At 45.2% G+C, this 19,659-nt stretch overlaps 1 protein-coding gene across 3 annotated transcripts in view; it reads right to left on the reverse strand.

The window, feature by feature from the left end:
• Nucleotides 1-1,031: 1,031 nt before the first annotated feature.
• Nucleotides 1,032-19,659, reverse strand: part of TTF2 (transcription termination factor 2) — a 42,388-nt gene continuing 23,760 nt past the window's right edge. For 2 of the 3 annotated variants that reach the window (XM_058716068.1, XM_058716069.1), the window contains 13 exons: nucleotides 18,917-19,067; nucleotides 17,036-17,144; nucleotides 14,550-14,734; nucleotides 13,436-13,589; nucleotides 13,078-13,169; nucleotides 12,126-12,211; nucleotides 11,377-11,513; nucleotides 10,246-10,416; nucleotides 7,950-8,008; nucleotides 6,283-6,433; nucleotides 5,511-5,593; nucleotides 3,733-3,807; nucleotides 1,032-1,814 (listed from right to left, as the gene is read on the reverse strand). In XM_058716068.1, coding sequence (XP_058572051.1) covers nucleotides 1,670-1,814; nucleotides 3,733-3,807; nucleotides 5,511-5,593; nucleotides 6,283-6,433; nucleotides 7,950-8,008; nucleotides 10,246-10,416; nucleotides 11,377-11,513; nucleotides 12,126-12,211; nucleotides 13,078-13,169; nucleotides 13,436-13,589; nucleotides 14,550-14,734; nucleotides 17,036-17,144; nucleotides 18,917-19,067 — 1,598 coding nt within the window. In that variant the 3' untranslated portion in view covers nucleotides 1,032-1,669. Of the gene's footprint in view, nucleotides 1,815-3,732; nucleotides 3,808-5,510; nucleotides 5,594-6,282; nucleotides 6,434-7,949; nucleotides 8,009-10,245; nucleotides 10,417-11,376; nucleotides 11,514-12,125; nucleotides 12,212-13,077; nucleotides 13,170-13,435; nucleotides 13,590-14,549; nucleotides 14,735-17,035; nucleotides 17,145-18,916; nucleotides 19,068-19,659 lie in introns of those variants that run through there. The other variant, XR_009257769.1, reaches the window with a different exon arrangement.

Below are 19,659 nucleotides of genomic sequence, written 5' to 3' on the forward strand. Positions count from 1 at the left end.
AATACTAAATGAGACTGTGATACAAAGTGCTCCAAATATTGTAAATCTGTAAAAATGCAAAAACAGGCATACCTCGGATATTGCCGATTCGGTTCCAGACCGCCACAGTACAGCAAATATCACAGTAAAGTGAGTCAGATGAATTTCTTGGTTTCCCAGTGCATATAAATATTATATTTATGCCATACTGTAGTCTGTTACATGTGCAACAGTATGTCTAAACAACGTATATATTATATAATATTATATGTTAATTTAAAAATCTTTTATTGCTAAAAATGCTATCATCTGAACTTTCAGAGAGTCGGTGGAGGGTCTTGCCTTGACATGGATCACGGTGTTGGCTGTGGCAACCTTTTAAGACAACAGTGAAGTCTGTTGTAACGAGGGACTCCTCATTTCACAAACAATTTGTCTGTAGCTTGTGATGCAGTGTGACCGCATCTTACCCACCATAGGACTTCTTTCAGACTTGGAGTCCATCCTCTCAAACCCTGCTGATTTATCAAGTAAGTTTCTGGACTATTCTAAATCCTGTATTGTCATTTCGACAGTCTGCACAGCATCCTTACCAGGAGCAGATTCTATCTCAAGAAACCACTGTCTTTGCTCATCCATCAGAAGTAGCTCCTCATCTGTTCAAGTTTGATCATGAGATCCCAGCCACGCAAATATAACATAACGAAAAGCCTGAAACATTATTACCGAACTGTGACCCCGACAGGAAGTAAGCAAATGCTGTTGCTAAGAAATGCAGTATCCACAAGGCGCCATGAAGGGAGGTCTGCCTGTACTGTAAAAAACAACACATAGCAGGGACGCCTGGATGGCTCAGTCGGTTAAGCGTCCGACTTTGGCTCAGGTCATGATCTCATAGTTTGTGGGTTCGAGCCCCGTGTCGGGCTCTGTGCTGACAGCCCAGAGCCTGGAGCCTGCTTCGGGTTCTGTGTCTCCTTCTCTCTCTGCCCCTCCCCTGCTTGCACTTGCTCACTCTCTCTCTCAAAAATACATAAACATTAAAAAAAAAAAAAAAAGACACATAGTCCATTTTATTTCACAAGTAGCACATGATATTACAGTGACAGGAAACAGTGGAACAGCACTAGGTGAAACGATACCAAATACTGAATGCTGTAATGATGCCCATAACAGACACCTGCTCACGTACGAGGCACCTCCTTGGTCTCACGCCTGTGACGGAGAACTGTTTGGTGGAGACAGCTACAGAGGCATGGCCGCGGGGTCCACTCTCTGCTACGCCCAGGGACATGTTAAAAGGAGCAGCTTCACTGGCGGGAGAGGGACAGATGGCATGGAGCTGGGACACTGGTCCCCCCTGAGCTGAGAAGAGAAAGGCAACAGACGGCGTTTTGAGCTTTTACTGAAGCTTTCCTACAACTGTCCTGGCGCTGTTTTCCAAAGTTCTTGAACTCTCAGGCATTTTCTTTTTTCTGAAGTAGTTCATTAGTTTCTCTGTCACTCTTAAATAAGTCGACTGATTAACCTGACTGACTCACCAATTAGTTAACATGGTAATTGAGGCTCAATGACGCCTCCTTCCAGGGAGGGCCTAGGGCCAAGGAGGGTTTGGAGGGTCACGTGTAGGTCGCTCTCCCAGATCCTAACACAAACCAACAGCAGCACTACCCTGAGCCCGGTAAACAGGAAGTTAGATGCCAAAAAGGACTTTGAGGTCAGCCAACGTGAGCTTCTTGACAGATTTTCCAGATCCTGATAGAACCTGTTTGGCCAAAGTTTTCTTTTTTTCTTGAAGGTGTAAGATCTTCTCTTCCACTGTTCCCTCACAAATAAACCTAAAAAAATAGATATGTAACAAACACCCAAAACAGCATATTTAATAACACGTTCAAACTTCTACTCAAGGCTTTAGTTTTTAAGATTTCTTCCTTTAAGTCTTCTCAGGTTTAGTTAAAAACTCCACGTTTAGAAGACGCAAACAACCTTGACTAAGTATATGCCCATTTAAAATGATGTGACGTAAATTATTTTGCATTTCTTTCTGAAGCTGAGGTAACTGAAAAAATGCCAAAATAAGCCAAAGATATCTCCATCCAAAACTGTAGAGATCAGCTTCCACCCAAAAAGCTCAATCTTGATCAAGTCAGAAGGCCTTAAAGCTTATCAAATTTCTGCTAAGTGTATGAGTGCTGGTGTGAGTGCAGTGTCTCATTTCTTGGCTAATTCACACCGAACACAGGTTGTACAACCTGAAGAAATGCCACTGTTGTCATTCACTCGTTCGACACGCACTGATTCGGCATTTACAACATGCCAGGTGTGTAGGAATGGAGGGATGTGTATCTTGTGCTCTCAAAGAGCACACAAAGAAGAGAGACCTGAAAATAAACACAAGGCAGCTGGAAAGTGCTACAGAAATATGTCCAGTGTGCAGAAAGAGTAGAACATGGTGTGTTGGAGAAAGAGCAGGCTGTCCAGTCTGGCCAGGGCAAAAGTCAAAAGGACCCCGCCATGTTGTACCGCAATGGCAAAAGCTCAAGAGGATGGCAGGGACCACTTTGTGAGTAGCTTTGCGTGTCACGCTAAGAAATTTAGATTTGAGAGTAGTGGCAGTGTGGAGGGAAAGGAAGGGATGGTTATAACAGACATTTAGAGGGGCACCTGGGTGGCTCAGTCGGTTAAGCGGCCAACTTCGGCTCAGGTCATGATCTCGCGGTCCGTGAGTTCGAGCCCCGCGTCGAGCTCTGTGCTGACAGCTCAGAACCTGGAGCCTGTTTCAGATTCTATGTCTCCCTCTCTCTCTGCCCCTCCCCTGTTCATGCTCTGTCTCTCCCTGTCTCAAAAATAAATAAAACGTTAAAAAAAATTAAAAAAAAAAATAACAGACATTTAGAAAATAAAATTAATGGACTTGGTATGTGAAGAGAAAAAAGGGAGGAACATAGTCTGTGGCTCCAGAATTGGATATTCACAAAGACAAGGAATTCAGAAGCATCAAGAGACATGAGGTTATGGTATCCCATTTCCATCTGCGACATTCTGAGTGCCTGGAACATGTCACAGTACTTGCTACACAGTGAGTGCTCAACGGGTATTAGTTTTGGGAGTTAAATGAGACGAAAGCACGAGTGAATGAGTAGGTGCACAGAGACTCAGATATTTAGCATGGATTTGGGTATCTAGGTCTGATGTGTCGGAGAGCTTGGGAATGAGGACACAGACCGTGGGCTCCCTGGAGTAGACAGGATTATCAATGGAGGTGCATACAGGGTGAAGAGAGAGCTGACGACAGGGAAAGCAGCATGTCGCTGTGTATGGCAGATCGTGGAATTCACTGATGGCCCTGACACACACACATATACCTGGTACAGCACACGAGAATTTTTTGGTGTTATTTTTGCAAACAAAATTTTTTTGGGGATATTATTCTTTTAAGAACTCTTACGTTCTTTTCCACACGTCTGAAAGTATGTCAAAATAAAAGTTAAAAGCAAGAACTAAATAAATAAAGGGTGGGGAGGAGGATGCTCTCCCTAGCCTAATATGCAATCTTGCAGGGACCAACCCCAAGGGTACCCCCATATTGCTTGTGTTCCCTTCTGGACTGTGGGTACGAGGGAGGCTGTGCCTCACGGGCATCGTTAGTCAGGCGCTCACCAAATACTTTACGTTCTATGAAAACACCCCCCAAGAAAGACTTTCACAAAAGTAAAGCTTGGGAAGGGGCCTAGGTCCCAGGAGGCCTTGACTTACTTGTGCACGACAACGTCTTTCTGCTGCCCTACTCGGTAAATTCGGTCACAAGCCTGGTCTTCGAGTGATGGATTCCTGTTAGAAAAGAGGCAAAGCTCAGAGGTGCTGTCGCCCTGGGCTGGATGGGCAAGTGTCCTGAGGAGAGCCAGCCTGCGGCTGCTTCCGGAGAGTTCAGGAGCTACAGACGGTGATCACATTTTCAAAGGGTTGAGAAAAGCCCATAGAGAAGAACAAAGGACAGGGACTTACGTAGCCCGCAAAGCCTAAAACAGTTACCATCGGGCCTAAAATATCTGCAGAGCAAGTTTGCAAATCCCTTGTCCTATGCTACGCTGGCCTCAGAAAGATTAGCTTCGAATATCTTCTCGCCCTCGAATGAGCAGCTCGGGTCAGTGTGTCGACAGAAACCCCACACCACCATCAGCTGACAACAGTTAAGTGACACGGGGGACGCCAATGCTCAATTTCGATCACTAACTAGCTGGAACCTCAACTTCAGATTGCTACCTGGAAACGTGAGGGCTGCCTAATGATCTTGAACACCGTTTTTAACTTCCATACCCTAAGATTCAACTAAGGGAACTTAATTTCCTGTCTTCTTTATAGATTCTCACTATCCACTTCAAGCTAGTTTCTCATCTTTCCTCTTTGAAATCTTGGACAAGATTTCTCCATTTCAAAACACAGCCATGTATGTATTTACGTATGTACTCAAGATTTTATTTTTAGCGGCCCCTGGGTGGCTCCGTCGGCTGGGGGTCTGACTCTTGATTTCGGCTCAGGTCACGATCCCAGAATCATGGGATCAAGCCCTGCGTGGGGCTCCGTGCTCAGCATGGGGCCTGCTTAGGATTCTTTCTCTCTCTTCCTCAGCCCCTCTCCCTCACTTGCTCTCACTCATTCTCTAAAATAAAAAAATAAAAAAATAAAAAAATAATTTAATACATTTTTAAGTACTGTCCACACCCACTGTGGGGTTTGAACTCATGACCCTGAGATCAAGAGTCGCACACTCCACTGACTGAGCCAGCCAGGCGCCCCCAGAAATCAGCATTTAACTCCCACTCTGCTTTCCTCCCTCACATGTATCAGGGAGTCCCAAATAAGACCAAAGCACATTCTCCCAGAAGATGATAACAGGTTGGCCTGTTTGCGCCAATCTGGGCCGCCTGGAGAATCAGACAAAAGCCCTATTTGGCATAATTGGAAAACCCCAAACTGAGACTAATTATGACATTTTCCTCCTACCAACACACAAACTCATTTATCTTATGTCTAGGAAATTTGCTGTTATGCTCTCAATGTTGATGCTACATGCAAAACCAATGGCCTTGTGTTAAGTGTATTCCTAACATAATTAGAAAATTCCTTTTCCTTTTGCAGTAAAGCTGCTCCTTCTTTTTCAGGGTTGAAATTTCCTTGGACGTCAACAAATGTGTGTGAAATACGGTATTCTGAGGAGGTAAAACTGAGTGAGATAGCTCTTAGCCCTGAGAAAAAGCCCTCTTCCCAGTTTCCATGGAAACAGATGTCAGATTAACAATAAAGCGAATGCTATTTTAAGTAGTCATTTGAAGCCTTGCTTGCTCAGGAATTCAGGCCCATCAGCAGTCCTACACCCTGTTTAGCCCTGTACCTGTACACACCCATGCAGCGAAGGCATCTCCAGAATGCAAAAAGAGCATTCTCAACATAGGAAGTCAGGCCCCAACGCCCCTGTAACCCCTAGATCCTCATGCTATGCTGCTGACGATGCAAGGAGAATCCAGAATCATTACCAGTGCATATCCAGAAGAAAAAGATGGTTTCCTCCAATCAGGTTTAGGCCAACACCTCCAGCCGAGAGAGAGATTAGCATAACCTTCAAAAGAAAGCACAGCATTCCCTTTATATGGATTTGGTCTCCTACTACAGCTCTCCCTCTGTCTCAGGTTCAAGCCCAAGATCAATCCCTATCAAATTTCCTTCTGCTGGCCCAAAACTCTGAGATGTTATCTCCCATGCCTCACCTTTAAGAAAACTCACTTTGTAGTTTTTTTGTGGGTCAACCTCAAAACACAAGGCATGCATGCCTGCCAAAATACACAAATACTACAGTTGAGAGCACTGGGGCGGCTGGCGCAGCAGACTTTCCATTAACCAGATTCTGTCCATTCCCTGGGTCTCTGCACCCCAACACCTGCCGCTGTGAATGCTCCTGCCCATCAGTCCACCAAAGTTTTCCGTGTTCTTGCTGTTACTTCGTTTCTCCCCACACTCCCTCTCGTCAAACCCCCACCTAACCTTCAAGGCCTGCCTCCTCCACAAAGATTCACTCGGTCCAACCAGTTCTGCTCTTCCTCTGCTTCTACAGCCCTCATATTTTATTCTCTTTAAAGGATTTGCACACTTTGATACATACGCCAATAAATGTCTCCTAAATTAACAGCATGTGGAGGGAGCAAGGCAATGAATGTTTTGATAGCTGAGCTGCTTCACCGGAATGCTCTCTGTACATAACGGAGAATAATTTGCTCTCGACTACAGACCTCTGATGTGACCAGCTCGTACCTGAGGGCCCCTGGAGCTGTTAAATGCCTCCACCAGGTCCATCCTCTGTTTGGGGCTGACAGAGCCATCGATGGTGGCATAAGTCAGGCCGTGCCTCTTCAGGTGCAAGGCTACCACGTGCAGCATGCTGGTCCACTGGGAGACGATGACGCTGGAAGCAAGCGGAGAACAAAACATCAGCCCCAGGCAGACAGGAAACAAATTCATCTGCAGGGCCTTCACGCCCCTGTTACTCTTAAGAGTCAGTCATCAAATGTGGACGAGGAAAGGCCTTCTGCTCCCTGGGGGGCAAAGGTGCACGCTCAGGTCACATTTTAAGGTTATAAGGCTGCTGGCTGTTTCCAGATCCAGGGTGTAATGTATCTCAAGTTAAAGGAGGTCAGAATAAAGTGGTGGCTAAGGACTGCAGCCTCCTAGCATTTGGGGGCCTAGTGCTCACCCAGAGATCTGTGGTCCTGCAGGAAAGGGATACAGGCCACCCTCCCTTTGCCAGCCACAACAACAAGATGCTGGGACATCTCTAGTCCCACCCCCAGCCTCCGTGCTATATGTCTGTATCTATAACTACATCTATCTATAAATCTCTATCTCTATCTCTTTTTTAGAGGAAGAGAATTAATTGTAAGCAGGTTCCACACGCAGCAAAAGACCGACGTGGAGCTCGATCTCACAACCCTGAGATCATGACCTCAGCTATCCAGGCACCCCATAGTTTTAAGTTTTTAAATCAAATTAGTCCATATACACAAATGCAGGTTTGTAACACACAGGTAAGGATAACAAATAACAAATGGGTCCATGCACCCAACTCAGGAAAATTCCCAGCACCGTGGGGCTCCCTGATCCACGCCTCACCCCTGCCTTTCACATCTGTTACTCCTTTATTTTTCTTGAGATGTTTTCTTACCTTTTGAAAAGCATTTTAAAAAATATTTGTTTTTAAGAGAGAGCGTGTGTGAGTGAGCAAGCACAAGTTGGGGGGGGGGGGGGGCGGGGCACAAGAGAGGGAGGGAGACACAGAATCTGAGGCAGGCTCCAGGCTGACAGCACAGAGCCTGACACAGGGCTTGAACCCACAAACCGCAAGATCATGACCTGAGCCGAAGTTGGACACTCAACCAACTGACTGAGCCACCCAGCGCCCCAGCTTTTCTACCTCTTTAAAAAAAATATTTATGTACTTTGAGAGAGAGAGAGAGTGAGAGAGAGCATGCATGCGTGTGAGCAGGGAAAGGGGAGAAAGAGAAAGAGAGAGAGAGAGAGAGAGAGAGAGAGAGAGAGAGAGAGAGGATCCCAAGCAAGCTCCACACTGTCAGTGCAGAGCCCGATGTAGGGCTTGATCCCATGAACCATGAGATCATGACCTGAGTCAAAATCCAGAGACGCTTAACTGCCAGGGCCACCCAGACGCCCCCTATGGTTTTCTACTTTTAAACACTTCTCTAGGTGCTTGACTTACTCTGATCCTCTAGGGATTTCCTTCTGAATCAATGCCACAAATATGTAAACTAGAAATCATAGAGAATTTGTGCTCTAACTTCAGTGCTTTCTCCTGAGGATGATTTAAGGTCCTTGATTTATAAAAGCTAACACTTAGAACTATCAGCAATGTCAAAGTTTCCTGATTAATTACAAACAATACTTGGATAACAAAAGAACACATTTACCTCTTTTGGGACCCTCCATTTCCTCGGATTGCCTCCAATTCCACCAACAGAGATGAAATCTGGGAAACGTTATTTAACACATGTAAGTTGCAACAAATTCGCTTTCTTCCATCATTCCTCCCTGAACTACTAAACTGGCCTCTGCCTCTGGTCGTACCCCACTCTAGGCCATTCTCCTCTCTGCAGCCAGGAGGCTCTTTCTAAAATGCTGGTTTGTCACTTTCCTCCTCTGAAGGCCTGCTCCACAGGTTGTTGAAGAAGAGGACCCGTCCAATCTGAGCAACACCTGTTAAGCTTCCAAAGAAGCTCTCTGGGTATTTCTCACCCCCCTCAGAGCACATGTAAGTCCACATGGGCGCAGCTGGTAAGAACACGAGCGCGACTTGGGAGAGCCGCTGGGTTCACTCTTCGCGACTGCTAATGCGAATGACCTTTTCAAAGCCTGGAGGGCTGGAGTGCATCCTCCGGATGGTGGAGGAGGAAGAAAACCGGACCAGGAATCAGGAGACGAAGACAGCTCTTACTGTGCCGTCACGCAGCTGTACCCCTTTGGGACTCCTGGTGAAGGGCTCAGACTCGTCATCAGTGAACAAGCAGCTGACTCAGACGGACCCTGCGGTGCCCTCAGGGCTCTGTCCCATGCTGGTGTTGTTAAAGAGGTCACCTCTAGACACCCCCACTAGCGAGGCTGCTTTCCTATCTAAACAAACACGCTGGGCAGGACCTGGGGCGCAGGACTGGACCATTGTGAATTCGTGGGGAGCAAAAAAAGCAGGCATATGAAACCCCTCATGTCTTGGAGACTTGGGGCTGTGGAAAGTGCTCGGACTGCCACACAAACAAGCTGGTGAGAGGTCCCCTGAGAAAACTGTAGTGGGAGGGCCAGAGTCATGGTCCACGAGCTGGGGTCAAGTTCCAGCAACACTCTGCAGGAGTTTAGGTGTGTTCTACCCAAACTCCTTGCTCCACATGAAGCCTGAAGTGGCTTGAACCACTATTAATGGGCTTGCACGAAGAAGTCTTGTGAATATATATCACCCGAGTATTAGATGAGGAGCACAGGCTATGAGGACTCTGTGTTCTAAGCCAAGAGCTCACTCTGAAGGTGCGAGGACATGAAGTCTGTCCACATACGGTGTTCTTCTTATGTTTTCTCCCACTTGCTGGTGATCAAGACCTCAGTAAATACTTTCAAAATTTAATGAAAATTAGTTCTTGGGGCGCCTGGGTGGCTCAGTCGGTTAAGCATCCGACTTCGGCTCACGGTTTGTGAGTTCGAGTCCCGCATCGGGCTCTGTGCTGATGGCTTGGAGCCTGGAGCCTGCTTTGGATTCTGTGTCTCTTCCTCTCTCTCTGCCCCTCCGTTGCTCATGCTCTGTCTTTCTCTGTCTCTCAATAATAAATAAATGTTAAAAAACATTGTCTTTTAATTTTTTAAATTAAAAAAAAAATTTTTTTAATTTTTTAAAATAGTTCTTAACACCATTCCCTTGGCAATGACCTCATTTCTAGTTTTATATATATATATATATATATATATATATATATATATATATATATTTTAAGTAATATATATATGTATGTGTATATATACATACATACATATATACACATATATGCATATATATATAACTATTATTATTTTTAAAGCCTTGGAAGAGAGGCCGAGGCTGGGAATGGCAGCTTCGACAGCAGCCGCGAGGAGACCCGCTCCACTCTCGGGGTGCACAGCCTCATAGTGAATGCCCCAAGCCAGCCAGCAGAAAGGCAGGACTCCGGTTACAGCACACCTCAGCCTCCCTCTACCGGAATGCTTCAGCCTTAGGAAGCTTTCATGAAAACGGAACAAAAACGACTAACCAAGATAGAAGGCTATTTAGGAGATAACACAAGATGGATGCCTTTCAGCAAGCCCAAGCAACTGGCGCTCAGATGGATTACAGCGGTCTCCAGGGTCAACCCTTTGTGGTTGTCCCTTAAAGCTTTCCTGAAACAAACTGTCGGCTCACTTAGGCCCCACCACTGGCGTAAACCTGAGAGGTAGCCCTCCCACGATCCGTGACTGAAAATCTGCCTTGCTGCTGCAGCTGGCCCAGGTCACCCTCTGAAAGCCTAGTTTTACTTGTGAAATAGAGTCAGAATTTAAGACTGGAGGCGGAGCCGCGCCAGCTAAAATCTAACAGTTCTACCCCTGAAATGCAAGAGCTGTACGTGTGTGGACCAACATGCCCCTCGCACACATGAACCTGCACGAGGAATCCCAGTTTCTCTACCAGAACAGAGGTGACCAAAGTACCTTGCTGCTTGCTCTTGTGTTCTCAAAGATCTCCGCCTTGAAACATTCACCATTAAGGGAAATGATGGGAGAAGGCTCCGCGTCACAGAGTTCGGACAACGTCAAGGCACTGAGATGCTCTTCCAGAGAAAGGACCAGGCCCTCGCTTTTCAGTTCTGCCGGGTCCAGGGCCTGAGAAGGATACAGGAGACGGGAACTGGTGGTGCATAGTCGAGGCAGCGAGACAGGTTATTTGCCAAGGCAGTGATGACCATCTAACATTTCACACAGCCAACTGTCTTCTAATTCATCATCAGTGTCTCCTCAGAGAAACCCTGATCAGAATGCAGTGTTGCAAGTTTGTTCACCAGATTAAACATAAATCAAATGATGGCACTTCTCAGAGAAATGATGCCAGATTCCATGACCATTCTGTTTTCCCCAGCGGAAGCAGTACAGTTAATTAAGCTGTTGTCATCAAAACACATTACTACAGCTCCTCAGAAAGAATAACACTCATCTTAATTATGGATGTGCCTCTATCAGATGTGAGGGCCACTTTTCCAATTGTATAAATACTCGAGTTTTCACAACTAGCCTTAAAAGCCCCAATACCACCAGAAGGCAGAAAAGACTAGCAGCTAAATTGGCTTTATGACATCCTCAAATACCAAAGTATTCATGGATGGTTTTCACAAAATGACATTTTCCATTCTAAAATAAGGTTTATTTACAAAAAGAACAGTAAAGCTGTCTCACGGGGCGCCTGGGTGGCTCGGTCAGTTAAGCGCCTGACTCTTGATTTGGGCTCAGGTTGTGATCTCTGGGTTTGTGAGTTTGAGCCCCGCACCATGCAAAGCGCTGACAGTGCAGAGCCTGCTTGGGGTGTTCTCTCTCTCTGCCCCTCCCCTGTTTGTGCTGTCAAAATAAATAAACTTAAAAAAAAAAAAAAAAACCTGTTCTCAATACTAGGGGAATTATCTCAAAATCGGTGAAAAGTAAAATAAGTAAGACTTCTCTTTTCTGCCCCACCAAAACCCAGAAGGCACCCCAAAACGCCATTTCCCTTGATCCAGCGGCTGGACCCCAGCACAGAAGAAATGGACTTCTCTGGCAGCCACTCTGGGGATGCACGCAAAGGGCTTTTCTTACCGACGTCAGCAGAGAAAGGTGACAGCAACATTGGCGGAGTCTCAGCAGCTGTGTCAACAGTATGTGGGGGGTGCTAGACCGGTGTGAGTCCGTGGCCGCAGAGGCTCCAGGCCCGCCAGACCCAAACTCCCGAGCCACTTCCACAAAGGAAAACAAACCACAAGAAACAGTGCAGGATTTAAAGCACAAATATGGGGAGGAATCGCCAACTCAAGGAGGCCATTGTGAACTTCTCTGATATGAGATTCGGTAACACGGCTGTAACTGACTTCCCTACCAATTAAGCCAAATGAAACACGGGTTTTCTTTGCAGACCTACTTGCATTTTAATAAAGCAGATTTCAAAAGTAACTGAAAAGAAGTTTACATCACCGGGCCTGGTGCATGGAGATCAGCTTGGGTTGGCTTGGTTTGAGGTTCCTAGCTAAGATCGACTCTCTCAGATCAAGAATTCATAGTGGCGCCTGGGGACTTAGTCGGTTAAGGGTCCGACTTCGGCTCAGGTCACGATCTTGTGGTTCGTGGGTTTGAGCCTCTCATCAGGCTCTGTGCTGACAGCTCAGAGCCTGGAGCCTGCTTTGGATTCTGTCTCCCTCTCTCTCTCTGCCCCTCCCTTGCTCCCACTGTCTCTCTCTCTCTCAAAAATAAATGAACATTAAAAAAAAGGAAAAAAAAAGGATTCATAATGTCCCGTCTCTAAATCCACATTTTCATTTCTTGTATGTATTTATGAGGGTCCCACTGCTTACCTTTACTGAATGGATTATCAGGGCTTCTTCCAGACTGGTTGCCTCCACTTTCGTGCCCTGCTTTGAGGTAGGATTGCAAGGCTGACCTGCCTCAGATCGAAAGAGAAAATGGACATATAATGTTTGCTACGACCAAAGACATTTACAATGGTCACTGCTTAACTATGCTTGCAGTAGGACCCTGCAAACCTATAAAGGGGAGATCTGTTAGAATAAAGCCAGGCTCATGGCAAGTACTGGCCAAAGGTAATGAAAACTAATTGTTTTAAAAGCCAAATCATTTTTTAAATGATTGATAAGGGTTAATAAACACATTAATATTATAGAACATTATGCTTAATGATAACTTACTACTAACTTACAACACATTAATGTAACACTAACATTAATTAGCATTAGTTTATGTTTATTAATAAATAGTATAATACTACATGCATTTACAAAGAAAAAAACATATTCACACTGGAAATGAGAGGTACCCAGAGGGAGAGAGTAAATCCGGAATTTAGGGAAGGACAAGAGTTTTAGAGACAGCATAAAGAAGAGACGACAAGGATTACAGAGCAGTTTCTTTGTTTAAGTCCGATCAGATGCTGATCAGGTCAAAGGTCAAAGGGATGTTCTTTCCCAATACGGCCCCATAGGACCATATAGAACTGATGTACAGTGACCACACTGTAGGGCTTCTATGCAAGGAAGAAGCCCTTGCATAGGCTTCTAGTGCCTATGAAGAACATAGTGTGTATATGAGACAGAGGGGAGTTGGGGAGTGGGTGATGAGAGAAAAAGGGAGAAAAAACAAACAAACAGGAGGAACACAGATATCCAAACTCATCGATAATAGCATAAATGCAGTTTGAGGAATTCTGTATTCCTCAAGCCTGGACTCACTCCCAAGCAGGGACAGGAATAACACAACAACAAATGTGAGGTGCTTCCTCACTGCACACACCTGGATCTTGCCAAAAGGACACTGTAAACATTCTCTTCCTCTTCAGAGAGCTTTAATCGGTGCACCTGAAATTTCCGCTGGGGCAGCATCACCTGGAGGAGGAGAAAGCAGCCAGTGAAGTCAGACAAATGACCTGAGCATTACAGAGTAAATCCCCACAGTGGACACTGGAAACCTAGTCAAAGCCTGGCCAGCACTTCCCCCTGTCCTAAATCAGGACTGCTGTGGGGCCCCCTCACAGGAAGACGGGACACTCAGAGACCCCCAGGAGCAAAGCCGATGGCTGGTCAAGCCAAGGCAGGGATACGGATACCCCCCTTCCCTGGCCTCGCCCAGGGACGCGTGAAAGTAAGATTACCAAGGGCTTGCCGGTGGGGTCCAGCTGGTCTTTTGTTCTCCTCAGCAAAAGGCTCTTGGTTAAAATACTTAACCGTTCTCCTCCTTTCTTTGAACCATTGTCAACCTGGCTCTTCCACAGTCGGATATCATCAAATGGTGAACAACGGAGAAATCTGTTTTTGTTGGGGAAGAAGACAGAGAGTAGGAAGGAAGTATTGAAGGATAGTTCAAGGAGGAGAAAAGGGTCCAAGGAAACACATTAAGATGAGAAACAAATCCGGGGCGCCTGAGTGGCTCAGTCGGTTAAGCGTCTGACTTCAGCTCAGGTCATGATCTCACGGTCCATGAGTTCGAGCCCTGCATCAGGCTCTGTGCTGACCACTCAGAGCCTGGAGCCTGTTTCAGATTCTGTGTCTCCCTCTTCTCTGACCCTACCCCGTTCATGCTCTATCTCTCTCTGTCTCAAAAATAAAAAAATAAAACGTTAAAAAAAAAAAAAGATGAGAAACAAATCAGATTTTCTGTTACATCTGTCATTCAATCATTTTTAACAGTGAATTTCATAGCAAAGCTCTGCCAGACATATCAAAAGGACCCAAGTCAGTAATAAAACCACATTATAAAATGTGAATTTTCCCATTAACATTGTCCATATTGCTACAGCAAAACATGCAATCAGTAGGTAGAATTTATTCCTAAAGCTTCAAAGGTTGACAGAGAAATTCCCTATCCTCTTGCAGGTGGACTTGAATTAAAGCAAGTACTTTAAAATCAGCATTCTTTTCTGTTTGCGTCGAATAAAATAGTAGGCCTGACCCTAGGACATATGCTTTAAAGTGGAAAAAGCCCAGAACATTCACCAGACTGAAGAAAGAGGGTTTTGTTTCCTTTCATTTTAATCCGTCCTGTATTTTTTCACACACAGGGGCTGGATGTCATCAAAGTCTTGTACCTGCCAATCAATCAACTGGTTATTTTCTCATGGATATTAATTCTTTTGTCCTTTAAAGGTTGTCAGGTTTGCTATCCGAGATAATCTGGCACACTCTGGAACTTTATCATGAGATATGAAACAAGTATGAAGGGTTATTGACACGGTTCACACTGACATAATCCTGGAGAGTTTTACTCACTTCAGCAGTGAATACATGTCCAACAAGGTGTTCTGAATGGGGGTTCCGGTGACAGCCCAACGGGCATGGGCCTCTAGCTTGCACACAGCTGTGGAAGTCTGCACTCGGGGGTTCCTAACACAGTGAGCTTCATCCAATATGATTCGAGCCCAGACTATTCGAAGCAAAGGTGTTTTTGCTATCTCCTGGAAGAAACCCAAGTGAAATCCATCAACTGTATGGGAGAATGTACATGTCTTCAAGAAGTTAAGGGAAAATATGAAAAAGTATGGAGGATCCATTCTTACCTTCAAGTTTGAGGGCTTAAATCAGGTATACTGAAATAAGAATTGAGCTGAAGAAACCAAAAGTGGAAACTCTTAATGGGCAGAAATAAACAAGTCAACTTGAGAGCCCCCAACTTTCGGTTTAAGATGCTTAGTAGTAAAATGTTTTAACTTAAGTTCATTTTATCCTTTCTACCCACTTCTGAGCAATGGCCATGGGTCAGGACTACACTAGGTGTCAAGCCTGGAAATTCACTCACTCAATAACATATTGACCAGATTTATAAAAATTCACTAGAACTGTACTGATGGGTCTACTTTTATGCGTAAGATATGAAATCAGACTTAAAGGACAGTTCCTAGCCTCAAGGAGCTCACAATTTGGCAGGGAAGAAAATCAGGCATCCAGATTAGCATGATGTTTATATATTAAGTCCTGCTGGGTAATTCAATACACGCCGGAAAAATCTACTCAGTCCGGCTCACTGCTACATCCCTAATACCTGAAACACCATCTAGCACATAGTAGATCCTTAACGTTCGCTGAATGTGCAGAGTGCTATGACGTAAGTAAGCACAAGGTCTAGGAGAGGCATTTAACCAGAGGATTAAAGAACTCTCAAAGCAGGTATAACTAACTAACTAACTAACTAACTGACCTAGAAAAGGAACAGAGGCAAAGCATTCCACTCGGAGGGAGAACAGCATGACAGCGCAGGGCAGGTGTCCGCCCCTTGGTACAAGTGAGCATGAGGCGCAGGGGGTGGGAGACGAGGGACGTGCAAGTTCAAGTTCCTACAAGGTCTACCGCATCCTGCAACGGGACTACGGTTTGATCCTGAAAGCAATGAGGAGCCGCTGGAGAACCTCAAACATTAATTACCAGCAAGAAGTCAAGAGTTGTTCTGACTGGAGAAGCATTCTAGAGATTAGCCCGAATATGGCTAGGTTAGTTCTTGGAACAGCACAGTATTTTCAGGAGAAAAAAAGCCCCACGGTAACTACGCAATAAAGCCTCTGTGCTATATAACTGGGACTACTTGGCCGTCCTAGCAAACATTCAGGGTTTTTTGTCTGGTTATCGTTTAGCTTCTGGCCCTTTTGTAGACTTATTATTTGCAACCTCTTTTCCTGGGAGGTGGAGAGGCAGTTGTTAATGGCTTAATACAAAAATACTTGTACTAAAATACTGGTCTTCACATTGAATATAAAAAATACCCCAGGGTGCTTGGGTGGCTGTTGGTTAAGTGTCCGACTCTTTAAAACAAAATTTTTTTTTACTATTTATGAGACAGAGAAAGAGCATGAGAGGGGGAGGGGCAGAGAAAGAGGGAGACAGAATCCAAAGCAGCTCCAGGCTCTGAGCTGCACAGAGCCTGATGTGGGGCTTGACCCTGAAACCACAAGATCATGACCTGAGCCGAAGTTATCATGACCTGAGCCGATGTGGGGCTTAACTGACCGAGCCACCCAGACACCCCAAGCGTCCAACTCTTGATCTCAGCTCGGGTCTTGGTCTCAGGGTCATGAGTTCAAGCCCCACATTCAGCTCTGCACTGGATGTTAAGCCTACTTAAAAAAAAATATCTATATATATATATATATAGATATATATATATATATAGATATCGGGACACCTGGGTGGCTCAGCCGGTTGAGCGTCTGACTTTGGCTCAGGTCGTGGTCTCACAGTTGGTGAGTTTGAGCCCCACGTCAGGCTCTGTGCTGACGGCTTAGAGCCTGGAGCCTGCTTCACATTCTGTGTTTCCCCGTCTCTCGGCTCCTCCCCTGCTCATGCTCTCTCAATAATAAATAAATGTTAAAAAAATTTTTTTAAAAATGTGTGTGTGCGTGTGTGTGTGTGTGTGTAAACACACACACACACACACACACCCTAAGAGTATATACTCCGAAGACTCTAAAAATTGCAAGTGGGGTTTCCCATATTCATGTGATGAGTACCATTACAACTATAATGTAGTTACCATTATTAGTTCAAGAAAGTAACTAAATACTGTGCCAAACCTCAACCTTTACTACTGATGAGTTTGTCTAAAATAAAAGAGAAGGAACAGAGGGAAGGACTCTTTGTTTCCGCAGGTGGAATATTTAGGCCATTCCTGCCCTCCCAGGAAGGTACCTTTCCTTACTCTGATGCTGCGGAAAGACTCCAGTTAAGTGAGGTGTGGCTCCAGTTTCCCTGGCGGCTCCCAGACTCACCTTCTCCGCGCTGCGGTTTGCACCCGGGATCACTCCCTCTTGTTTCTGTGTGGGAATCTCCTTGGTCAGAAGGTTATAGGTGGTGATCACGATGTCATATGTAGACAGTCTGCAGAGATATAACACAGAGTAAGCAGTAAACAATCCCTCCGTGACTGACAAAACAGGCGGGGATGACCCGTTTATAAAAAATGCGAGTGGCTGCAAGGACAGTCAGCAGAATTCGTTAACTCATGTCCGTAATCCACACACACATGGTTTGGGAGGGGTAAACTTTACTCACGAGGCTTCCTTAGCTCTGACATCCGGTCATTTTTATAGCCTGCTCACTATTACTAAACAGCCTCCCTGTTCCCATCCCACGAGTCAGAAAGAAAAACCTCTGAGTAGCATCATATTAAGCTTGATATAATCTGGCAATAACAGAAGCAGCGTAGGATTGAGAATTAACATTTAGTAATGATTTGACCTAGACTGACACTGAAGTCTCAGGGAGGTAAGAAAATCTCAAAGCATTGTTCATCTATAGCTGATCTTTCGTCTTATGATTCTATAACGGATTTCTGAAAACCCATTAACCCAGCTTTGACATTTGGGTACACAAATACATGCTGTAAGCTTGGAGTTTACCTCTCCTGTACTCTACACGTAAAGATTCTTACCAAAAGGTACAAATCTTTTTTCCAACGAAACGTAATATTGTGCACCTAGGCGAATGTCCATAAATGCTTCTGATAAAAATGACATGCCTAATTCAGAGGGAGTGCAGTCTACACATTGCCTTAGTCTCACACAGAGAAGAAGAATTAAGAATGATTCCAAACTGTCAACTAGCGCGTTCGGAACACCAAATCAGATATGCTCAAAGCGCAAATCAAGTGAGGTGTAATTTATTTCTAATAAATATCTGGAACAAAGGCCACTGACAGCACTCTGCTGGAGAAGGCACGCAGGCCTGTCACTGCTGCCCTGATACTTTTCATCCGCTGAGGCGACCCTCACTCATGAGAGTAGGTGTATTGTAAGACTGAAGGCCCCCAATTGTGCAACTCACTGTTCTTTAGGAGGTCAAATTTCTAGTATTAGAGGTTGGGGAGATTATTCGGAAGCAGAAACAACTCTGTTCGTGACTAGATAGCAAGTATTCAACCCAGACCATCACATCACAATTAGGAACAAAAAATTCCTTTAGAGGCTCCTGGCTGGCTTGGTCGGTGGAGCACGTGACTCTTGACCCTGGGGTTGTTAAGTTCAAGCCCCACGTTGGATGTAGAGATTACTTAAAGTCTTACCAAAAAATAATTCCTTGAAAACCAAAAGCAAAGATTAGGACTAAAATGACCATATGGGGAAGGATTTTCATTCCTCCTTCCTGATCATCTCCCTTCAGGAATTTGGTTAGGTCTCACCCTTAACTCTTGAGTCTAAAACTTTTTAGATGGTTCATATGTGAAAAAGAGCACCAGTCTGTATCACACAATCCTTACAGAATGCTCTGTAAGACTGGGCTGACTGGGCTGGCTGCATGTGCATGAACAGAAGAAGAACGTGAAGCTGGACTCAGATATTCAACAATCGTGAGTGACTGTGGCAGATCCTGTTGTTCCAGAGGAAATGCTGCTGCTCCCTGGCTGACAACTCAGACACCTCAGGCTACCTCATATGGCAGCTCCTGTTGAGGACGGGGATGAGGATACAGCAAAAAGAACAACCTGCATCTCTTCTCACAGGTGAAGGATGCTGGGTTGACAACAGTGCCCTTGGTCTTCACAAATCACCAGCCCTGATTAAATGAAAGCCCAGGGAGAGCGGGGAAGGCCAACAGGCCCCTTCAGCCAAGATGCCGAGGGCTCACACCAACTGCCGTATTTCCACACTTACACTTTTGCACGTTGTTCCCGGTTGGGCCCATGATAGAGACAGACTCTTAGTGTGTTGCTGCCCACACGTTTCATCACCTCATTTTTCCAATGATGGATCAGGGAAGCAGGACAGATGATCAGCGTTCCATGGGAAGTGAACTCAGAGGAGTCTTGAGGGGGGAAAAAAATCAGTACCTCGTTACGCTCATTCAACCGTCTTTGACTCCTTGAAGGCATTTCCTCTTTCTCTTGACTTTCATTCTTTCAATCAATATTTAAAAAAAAAAAAAATTTTTTTTTAAATGTTTATTTATTTTTGAGACAGAGAGAGACAGAGCATGAACAGGGAAGGGTCAGAGAGAGAGGGAGACACAGAATCTGAAACAGGCTCCAGGCTCCGAGCTGTCAGCACAGAGCCCGACGCGGGGCTCGAACCCACGGACCGTGAGATCATGACCTGGGCCGAAGTCGGATGCTCAACTGACAGAGCCACCCAGGTGCCCCTCAATCAATATTTTTAACAAACCGCTGCTCTTACTTCCACGCACAGGGTACCACAGAATGGGAAATAAAAGAGGTGATCTGTCAACTCAAAACACGTATATGTTTTCCCCTGTACAAATGTCAGACAGAGAGAGGCTGAGGAGAGAGAGGAAAGTACAGTACATGGCCTCAGTCTAGAAAAAACATTATGCTTCCACAGTGGCGAGGAGGCAGAGGTAGGATCATTTCCTATCTTGTCCCGAGTAGATTTGTCACAGG

Source organism: Neofelis nebulosa, chromosome 2 (genome assembly GCF_028018385.1).
Source record: "Neofelis nebulosa isolate mNeoNeb1 chromosome 2, mNeoNeb1.pri, whole genome shotgun sequence".
Lineage (NCBI taxonomy): Eukaryota > Metazoa > Chordata > Mammalia > Carnivora > Felidae > Neofelis > Neofelis nebulosa.